The sequence below is a fragment of the Cetorhinus maximus genome, chromosome 13 (assembly GCF_964194155.1).
Source record: "Cetorhinus maximus chromosome 13, sCetMax3.hap1.1, whole genome shotgun sequence".
In the NCBI taxonomy this organism is placed as follows: Eukaryota; Metazoa; Chordata; class Chondrichthyes; order Lamniformes; family Cetorhinidae; genus Cetorhinus; species Cetorhinus maximus.
The window spans coordinates 63,268,282-63,278,418 of NC_135891.1; the positions used below are offsets into that span (position 1 = coordinate 63,268,282).

At 42.9% G+C, this 10,137-nt stretch overlaps 1 protein-coding gene across 2 annotated transcripts in view; it reads right to left on the minus strand.

Annotated features, from left to right (window-relative positions):
- The window catches only part of LOC144688645 (bactericidal permeability-increasing protein-like), a 29,398-nt gene extending 22,133 nt beyond the window's left edge, over nucleotides 1-7,265 (minus strand). For both annotated transcript variants that reach the window (XM_078555456.1, XM_078555455.1), the window contains exons 1-3: nucleotides 7,162-7,265; nucleotides 6,417-6,581; nucleotides 3,016-3,130 (exon numbers count right to left, since the gene is read on the minus strand). In XM_078555456.1, the coding sequence (XP_078411582.1) occupies nucleotides 3,016-3,130; nucleotides 6,417-6,519 (218 nt within the window). In that variant the 5' untranslated portion in view covers nucleotides 6,520-6,581; nucleotides 7,162-7,265. The remainder of the gene's footprint in view (nucleotides 1-3,015; nucleotides 3,131-6,416; nucleotides 6,582-7,161) is intronic.
- Nucleotides 7,266-10,137: the final 2,872 nt, after the last annotated feature.

Genomic DNA, 10,137 nt, shown 5'->3' on the forward strand with positions numbered 1-10,137 from the left:
CACCATTCATTACGATCATGGCTGATCTCATTTCGGCCTCAACTCCAATTTCCCGCCCTCTCCCCATAACCTTTCAACCCATTACTAATTAAAAATCTGTCTATCTCCCCCTTAAATTTATTCAGTGTCCCGGCATCCACTGCACTCTGAGGTAGTGAATTCCACAGATTCACGATCCTTTGAGAAAAGTAATTCCTCCTCATCTCTGATATAAATCTACCACCACTCAGCCTAAAACTATGGCCTCTCATTCTAGAATGCCCAAAGGGGAAACATCCGCTCCACGTCTACTTTGTCTATCCCCTTTAGCATCTTATATACCTCAATTAGATCTCCTCTCATCCTTCTAAACTCTAGAGAGTATAGGCCTAAACTGCTCAATCTCTTCTCATAAGACAAGCCCCCCATCTCTGGAATCAATCTAGTGAACCTCCTCTGAACTGCCTCCAGTGCAACTACATCCTTCCTCAAGTAAGGGGACCAAAACTGTGCACAGTACTCCAGGTGCAGTCTCACCAATGCCTTGTATAGTTGCAAGAACACTCCCCTATTTTTATACTCTATTCCTTTAGCAATAAATGCCAAAATTCCATTTGCCTTCCTTATTACCTGCTGTACCTGCATACTAGCTTTCAGCGATTCATGCACGAGGACACCCAGATCCCTCTGCACTGAAGCATTTTGAAGTTTCTCTCCACTTAAATAAAAGTCGCCTTTGTGAGGCGACATGGCGGACACCTTGGATAATGAGACAAAGGCTGATCCATGATTTCCAGTAGAGGTAGAGCTGGAGGCTACATCTGTCCTAATAATGAAGTAACTGGGCTCGTTTTCTGGAGAAAAACTCTCAAAATCCCAGTCTGGCAAGTTTAGTTCCTGGTTTCAGACAGCAGCAACCTGTGCTTAATCCTGTAGTTACTGGTGAATTTCCTGTACCTGGCTCCAATGCACCATCTGGACAAATAGGAAGAACAAAGGTTGTGAAATCCAATAGATTGGAATAAATGATGGGGAAATGCTTACTTAATGAGCTCAGAAAAAGGGGCTAAAAGAGATGTGTGTGTGACTGGATAGTTAATACTAACCATTGCAGACCAGCACATTACAGTCTGCTCAATTATATCACCAAGTCAAGGAGTACAGCAACAGGAGGAAGCCATTCAGCCCCTTGAGTCTGTTCCCGCCAGTATATCAGATCATAGCTGATCTCCATCTCAATTCCATTTCCAAACTTTTGTTCCATAATCCTTGATACCTTTACCTACTAAAAAAAACTATCTCCCTCAATCTTGATGGTACATTTATCTCTCAGTATCAGCACTTTGGAGAGAGAGAGAATACATTAATTTATACTTCCTGATTTCATACCTCAACCTCCTAGCTCTAATTTCCTCGTTCTTAATTCCTTCGCCAGAGAAAAAGTTTCTTTTGATCTGTGCCATTGGTCATTTCTTGATCATTTTTAAACACATTGATCACAACTCTCCCCAATTTTCTAACCTCAGGGGAAAACAAGCTAACTTTATGCAATCTGTCTTAATAATTTAACCCTTTTTGGCCCTGATATCATTCTGATGAATCTGCATTGCAACCCCTCCAATGTATCCTTCCTGAGGTGTGGTACCCAGAACTGAAGATGGTACTGCCGATGGGGTATGACCAGGTGACAACATGGAAGATGCTGAAGCTGTATCATATTCCAGCCAGGCAATGTCCTGAATACTGTGCTCAGTTCTGATCACTGAGTCACAGGCAATACCCAAGCAGTGAAAATGGTGCAGGGCAGGGCCAAGGGGCTGATTCCAAAGGTCAGAGGATTGAGTTATTAGTTTAGGGACATTTAAACTGTTCAGCCTTGAACTGAAGCAAATGAGCCAGAACCTCGCGCTGTAAGATAGCAAGTCAATAGAATAGGTCAATCCTGAGCACCATTGTAAGTTAAACCATGATTACAGGACAAAGAGACACAAGTATAAAAAGACAAATTCAGCATTTATATTAACAAGCTTTACAACAACAAGTTGTGTTTATGTAGCACCTTTAACATAGTAAAATGCTTCAAGACGCTTCGCAGGAGCAATTATTAAACAAACTTTGATGCTGAGCCACATAAGGAGATATTAGGGAGGGTTATCAAAAGCTTGGCCAAAGAGGTAGGCTTAAAGGACTGTCCTAATGAGGAGAGAGAGGTAGAGAGTCAGAGAGGTTTACGGAGGGAATTGCCAAGCTTTGGGCCAGTTCCCCTGGCAGTATGAGGTGGCGGCGCTCTGGATCCACCAGTCTTTGGGCCTAACGGCCTACATACCTAGCATACCTGGCACTGAAATTCATACACCATATCACTCATTTGTGTCATAGGCAGAACGTCTTTTTGGCTTGAGGGCAGCATCTTGTTGGTGGCAAATACCTCTCTGGGCTTACGTAGCTGAAGGCACAACCACCAATGGGGAGAAAAGGAAATCAGGGATGTGCAGGAGGCCAGAATTAGAGGAGCACAGAGATTTCATAGAGTTCTGGGTTGGTAACATTGGTAGGGACTTCACAAAAAGAGTTATAAACACCTGGAATAGTTCACTAGGCATGATATAGAAGTTCTGAAATCGTTCAAAAGTTAGTTCATACACCATATCACTCATTTGTGTCATAGGCAGAACGTCTTTTTGGCTTGATGGTGGCAAATCCCTCTCTGTTGCTACTGCATAGTAACTACATGAACAGCTAGCTTCACCTGTTGCTCAAGTTTTTGAGATACCTAGCCCTTCCAGGGTAATCTGAGGTAGACTGGGCACTTTTCAGGGCCAAAAGTTATGGCCTTAGGCCCATTCATGAGTTTACGCAAGTCCACTTGCCAACTAATCAGCGGTCTCTTCCCATACAGTATAAATATGTTGTTTTCCCTGACATTGGTATTTTCTTGTGAATTGTCCTGATGAGTGCAGGACGAAAAGCTTAAAAAAAATGTTTTTTTTTCAGCAATACTCATACATTTTCCTGGAGAACACTCCACTTACTCACCCTGTGATATGGTAATGGACGTGGCCAATCACAGGCACACTGGCCTTGCCACTGACATCTGGAATCTGAATCTCCCGTAGTTTCTGTTGTAACACCTGTATCCCAATCTCCCGACCTGTGTCATAAACCAGATGTTAGAGAATACCAGAGCTTTCTGGTACACATTGGAGGACAGACTAGTAAAACCCATGCTTTTGGCTACACACCAGTACATGCCAGCACTCTCCTCCATTAGTGGTTGTTACTGGGGAGTGCTACACATTACATACCCCACTTCATCTATTCCACTGGAAACTCTCGTCTGAGTCCTGTAGGGTATAGTATGAGGGTGTTCGGCATAGCAAAGATTAATGTGGGACTGGAAAACAGTACTGCACAGAGTATGAGGTAGAGAGACACATGACAGTAGACAAGAGACAGAGTGGTGTAGAGGGAGCCTAGTTGGTCTATACCTTGGAGATATTTATATGGTTATGTGTTAACAATAAACAGATAATGTTCAACCACGCAAGCCTCCATATCTTTTAATGAGACATCAAACAACCTTACAACAGAAGGCTGCTGGCCTTGCCACATATTATGTTGATGCTAAGCCCCTGCAGCTTTGCGGGAGAGAAAAGTGTGAAGACATGTTTCAATGACCATTGCTTACAAGTATGCATGGATAACACTGGTGCACATAGTTACACAAGACACACGTGGATCATTGGGAAACCAGATGTGATATTTCTGGTTAGTAAATAATGAGTAATTGACATGTTGGACAGAGGAAGAGGGGATCACAATACTCATACTTTCGTGGTGTGTGCATGTCAACTTTTAACTGTTTTATTCACTTTTTGGTAAAATGGTAAGATGAACAGCAGAGTGCGTGTGTTTTTTCAATATTTGTGAGCGGTGCTCCCTTGGTTACTGAATGGTGCTGGTGTTTCAGTAAATATACATATATTCTGTATGTTTCGAAATACTCAGATACTCAGCAGGTCAGGTAGCATCAGTGGAGAGAAACAGAGTTAATGTTTCATGTTGATGATGCTTCATCAGAACTGTTTGACTTGTATTGGGTGTAAAATAAGTCTCTGGATAAAATAATTTTGCAGTAGCCATTCAGGTGGCTAGTCAGCAATTTCTATTGGACAACATTGAACTAGTAAATGACAATATAGATTAACCCACAAGAGTATTTATTACCTCAGATCAATGTACAGTAATCCATGTTACTGTCCACAAAATGCACATTGGTGCAGCTTGGTGAGATTATTACACATCGGTAAAGACAATTATACAATAGTATCACTGGTGTACACTACTTCATATTAATATTAATCCAGAAACATTACTGTTATGATCTCAGTCAAGGCCAGTAACCTTTTGTTTTAAAAAAGAAATTCAAAATCCCAGTTATTTACCGAAAGAATGAAATCACAAGATTCGACCTTTTAAAACAAAATAATTTTTACTATACAAGAGTCAAATAAAGCAAACACCAAATACTAGCTTGGGTAATCACCTATACTCTAAATATAAGTTAACCATGAATTAACAGGAAAATTGTGGTCAATTATAAACAATAAATTACATATTAAATGGCAGATACAACCAAGACAGATCTTATGAATTGCCTCGGCAGTCCACTCAGCATATATGTCATCAATCTCAGTCACAAAGTCCTTCAATACTCTGTCTTCCTTGCAAAAAATTTCAACTCCTCTTCTTTGGGGATGTAAGCTGATCTCCAGCTGACAGTAGTGCACAACCAACCTGAGTTCCACAGGCATGGTCTTCGCCAAAAATGGCACATGTCTGTAGAACACTTTAACTCTACTTATAACAGCCTAGATGGCGTAGATCTGCCAATGTTACAGAAACAGCTCTAGAAACTGTATATTTGCCAATTCTCAGCTCCTAGTCTAGTCTCTGTCTTCTTCAGCCTGCCTGTACTGTACCACTGGAATCATCATCTAAACTCTGATAGCTCTCTGTCCTTTCCATATGGTTTCAACCAGTTTTAGTTTCACCAGACATTTTGGTTTCCAATCTCAGTTTGAATCTTCATTTCCTCAGAAACTGGGAAGGTCACTTTCCCTTTTTGGTTTCCCTTTTCAGTTAGGGTATGCCTCAAAAAATACAATATTTGAAACCATGGATTCCATCCCAGTACCATCGCAACAATTTGCATTTATGTGGTATTCTTCGGGACATGGAAAAATTTCAGGTACAGTTAATTGTAGAGAAGGTTTTTAAAAGCAGTGAAGTAGAAGGTACGGCAAAGTGATTTAAGGAGGAAGTTCCAGAGGCCAGGGCAGGGACATAGTAGCTGCAAATGTGGCTACCAATCAAGAAGAGGAGACAAAATGGACTAAGAAATCAGGGGAGTGAAGAGAATGAGAAGGGATAAAGAGTTAAATTGGTCACCAAGGTAGAGTGTTGGAAGGCCATGCAGACATTCAAAGGTAATTGATAACAGGGAAACAGAGGTGTGCAGGGAGCCAGTAATTTCACAGGATTCAGCAGAGGGGCACTGGGAGCCAGTGATACAAAGGGATACAGGGAGCCAGTGGAAGGATACAGGGAACCGGTGGAGCCAGTGAGAAGTAGAATGACAGAAATGCAAGGCTGTGAATGGACAATGGGTATGGCAGTCATACTCCGAGTTTGTTGCAAATTATGGAGAATTGGAGAATACTACAGAAAGTAAGCCTCACAGTGAGAAAAACATGGATTAGAGTCTGGTCAGGCTGTTATTGTGGGGTTGCCTTGGGATGCATTGGTTTCTTACTCTAGAAGAAATCTTGTTGGAGGCAATGGTCTTTCATTCAATATACTTTTGTTTACATCACAAACTATTTGCAAGGTTACAGATCATCAGGACATAGCTACAGCTCCTCTCTAAGATGCTTCTCACTCATCTTCTCTCAGTGAGTGACATCACTGTGGCATAACTCCTTACACACATGCTAAGTAGCTAATATTGGAGTTAACCCTTTACAGTCAGCATTGAGAGCGGAGTGGGGGCAGAGATTGATGTTGTTTTGAAGGTGAAAGGTCATCCTAGTGCTGCAATGGATGCAGCAAGAAACCAAAGTTCAGGATCAAGCCCTGCACATTGGATTTAGCCCAGGGGTAATAGGGGAGGCTGATGGATTTGTAAGCATAAGTAACTAAGAGTGAACGGGAACTCATTATGATTGCTTCAGATTTGGCCAAGGTCCAAGAAATGTCAACATTAGGGAAATATTATCTGCAGCATCATTTTTTAAAGAAATTCACATACATCAAAATAAGTTCCATTTCCAAACCCAATATAAAGTAGTAACACACCACAAAATCTCTGAGCCCTTCAACCTAACAAAAGAAAAGTCCACAGAGATAGATTACTAGGCTTATTTATCTACACTTACCATATTCCAAGGCTTTCTGTGTTACTCTCACTTTCAATCCTGGGTTTGTACACAAGGCATGTGAAGAGAAAAGTAGGAGAGTGACAGTCACAATCCAGACCATCCTCAAGGACTCACGCTTGATGTGTGCTATACTATGAAACTGTCAAGGTTCCCTAGTCCTTTCTGAATAAGACAAAATTAATACAGAAGTAACAGAGAAATGTTAGTTTCACTTTTAGTCACCTGAGAGCTTGGTTCATTTCCTCAGTATGAATGCCTCCTGCTGAACTTCTGACACCACAGTTTCTCCATCACTTGTGCCTTTCTCTGTAACATCTCCTGTCTCCACACAGCTATCACGTAAACCCTTGTATGTGACTTTGTCTCTTCTAGACTCATTTATTCCAACAATCTCAGCTGGTCTTTTACCCTTCACACTTTATAAACTTCAGCCTTACCAATCACTCCTGCCCTCGTAGATCTACATTGACATCTACTTCCCAATGCCTCAAATTTATGATTCTAATTCCCAGTTTTAAATCCCTCTATGATTTCCTCCCTCCCAGCCTCAGTAACTGCTTAAAGACCTGAAACATATCCTCGCCAGCCCCTTCTCCCAAGTTCATCTGGCACTTGCCTCTTGTGCAAACCTGCTCCCTTCCTTACAATTGATGGTCATGCCTTCAGCCACCTGGGTCCCACTCTTCCTAAACCTCTCCACCCCACCCTCCACTCCTCATTTAAGCTCCTTCTTAAAACCCACCTATTTAAACAAGCTTCCCAATCTCTCCTTGTTTGGCTCAATGTCTGCTTCCCTCATGCCTCTGTAAAGCTCCTGGGGATTTCTTTCCAGACTGAAGCCCTTAAATAAATGCATGTTATTGTTACTGGTGAACAAGACAACTCTCTTTTATTGCCTGGGGCTGCTTTAGCCTCGGCTGGCTGAACCAGCCCCGTTTCTTGTTATTTTAAATTGAGAAACATCGGTGAAGGACCAAAGCCAAAATGCATTAATCACCAGGGTTGTAAAGAGACAATAGGTTTCATGCAGATACAGCAGTTAGATGATATCAAGGGTGGGCTTTCAAAGTTTGCAAAGGGTGACTGAGGGAAAGGAAGAGACCAACCATCAGGAAGTCCTGGGAAAGATGGACGAAATAGTGTAGGAGGCAATATTTTAATTCCATCAGATAGGGTAAAGATGGTGTTTGAGAGGAATAAGATAGTTCAGAGAAACGATGACTATAAAAGCATCAATAAAATTGAGAGGAGAAAGGTTGCGATAGAGAAAGCCTATTATTATTACCATTACCTGAACAAATCAGTTGTCATTGCCTGAGATGAATGAATGCACTACTTCCTGAAGAAACCAGTTGCCTCATTCCTTGAGACAGCCTCCTCTAGCCTTTTTTGAACAAGACACAATTAATTAAGCGATCCTGAGAATCTTCTCCATTTGTTTTGTTTGGGTTTTTTGCTCACCTGCTTCACAAATCTAAGCAGGAAGTTCGAGGTAAAGGATGCGTAACAATTTTAAAGCTTAAATCAGAATTTTAAAAAAATTGCTGAGCAACTGGATCGGGTGTGTGGTTTGTGAATAGCCTCCCCAGGAATGGCTGCCAATCCCAGTTACGTAAGGAAAATACCAACATTATGCATTTATATGCCGACCTGAAATTAGGTGGGAAGCTTGTGCAAGCGAACTGTCTCCCACCCTCTCACCTCAGGATAGGTTGTGTCTGGTCTTGCGTGTGTCTGCCCCATGTGCCAGCACATCACAACACATCTCAGCTTTCATTCAGTGGAAAGTTGTAGAAAGCAATGTTATGAAGGTAGAAGCTATTATAGTAACCAATATTTAAAGGTGTAGGCTTTGTGGCTTTAATAGAGGGTTTTAATTACTATAATTGCTGGGATAGTACAGCCTCCGTAGTGTTATTTTGTTTTCTTACTGAGATGCGGGTGCTGCAAAGAGGAAAAAAACAGCTGGACACTATATAAAACAAAAACAGAATTACCTGGAAAAACTCAGCAGGTCTGGCAGCATCGGCGGAGAAGAAAAGAGTTGACGTTTCGAGTCCTCATGACCCTTCAGCAGAACTGAGTAAAGTTAGGAGAGTGGTGAAATATAAGCTGGTTTAAGGTAGGGGGGGGAGAGAAGCTGGATGGGGGGTGGTTGGAGGGACAAGCAAGCAGTGATAGGAGCAGTTAATCAAAAGATGTCACAGACAAAAGGAACAAACAGGTGTTGAAGGTGGTGATATTATCTAAGAAAATGTGCTAATTAAGAATGGATGGCAGGACACTCAAGGTACAGCTCTAGTGAGGGTGGGGTGGAAAGACTGACAGGGTATTACAGTTATAGATTTAAAAATAATGGAAATAGGTGGGAAAAGAAAAATCTATATAAATTATTGGAAAAAACAAAAGGGAGGGGGAAGAAACGGAAAGGGGGTGGGGATGGGGGAGGGAGTTTAAGATCTAAAGTTGTTGAATTCAATATTCAGTCCTGAAGGCTGTAAAGTGCCTAGTCGGAAGATGAGGTGCTGTTCCTCCAGTTTGCGTTGGGCTTCACTGGAACAATGCAGCAAGCCAAGGACAGACATGTGGGCAAGAGAGCAGGGTGGAGTGTTAAAATGGCAAGCGACAGGCAGGTTTGGGTCTTTCTTGCGGACAGACCGCATGTGTTCTGCAAAGCGGTCACCCAGTTTGCGTTTGGTCTCTCCAATGTAGAGGAGACCGCATTGGGAGCAACAAATGCAATAGACTAAGTTAGGGGAAATGCAAGTGAAATGCTGCTTCACTTGAAAGGAGTGTTTGGGCCCTTGGATGGTGAGGAGAAAGGAAGTGAAGGGGCATGGGGAGGTGCCATAGGTGGGGGTTGAGGAGTAGGGGGTGATGGAGGAGTGGACCAGGCTGTCCCGGAGGGAACGATACCTACGGAATGCCGCCAGGGGGGGTGAAGGGAAGATGTGTTTGGTGGTGGCATCATGCTGGAGTTGGCGGAAATGGCGGAGGATGATCCTTTGAATGCGGAGGCTGGTGGGGTGATAAGTGAGGACAAGGGGGACCCTATCATGTTTCTGGGAGGGAGGAGAAGGCGTGAGGACGGATGCGCGGGAGATGGGCCGGACACGGTTGAGGGCCCTGTCAACGACCGTGGGTGGGAAACCTTGATTAAGGAAGAAGGAGGACATGTCAGAGGAACTGTTTTTGAAGGTAGCATCATCAGAACAGATGCGACGGAGGCGAAGGAACTGAGAGAATGGGATGGAGTCCTTACAGGAAGCGGGGTGTGAGGAGCTGTAGTCGAGGTAGCTGTGGGAGTCGGTAGGCTTGTAATGGATATTGGTGGACAGTCTATCACCAGAAATTGAGACAGAGAGGTCAAGGAAGGGAAGGGAAGTGTCAGAGATGGACCATGTGAAAATGATGGAGGGATGGAGATTGGAAGCAAAATTAATAAATTTTTCCAGGTCCCGACGAGAGCATGAAGCAACACCGAAGTAATCATCGATGTACCGGAGAAAGAGTTGTGGGAAGGGGCCGGAGTAGGACTGGAACAAGGAATGTTCCACATACCCCATAAAGAGACAGGCATAGCTGGGGCCCATGCGGGTACCCATAGCCACACCTTTTATTTGGAGGAAGTGAGAGGAGTTAAAGGAGAAATTGTTCAGTGTGAGAACAAGTTCAGCCAGACGGAGGAGAGTAGTGGTGGATGGAGATTGTTCGGGCC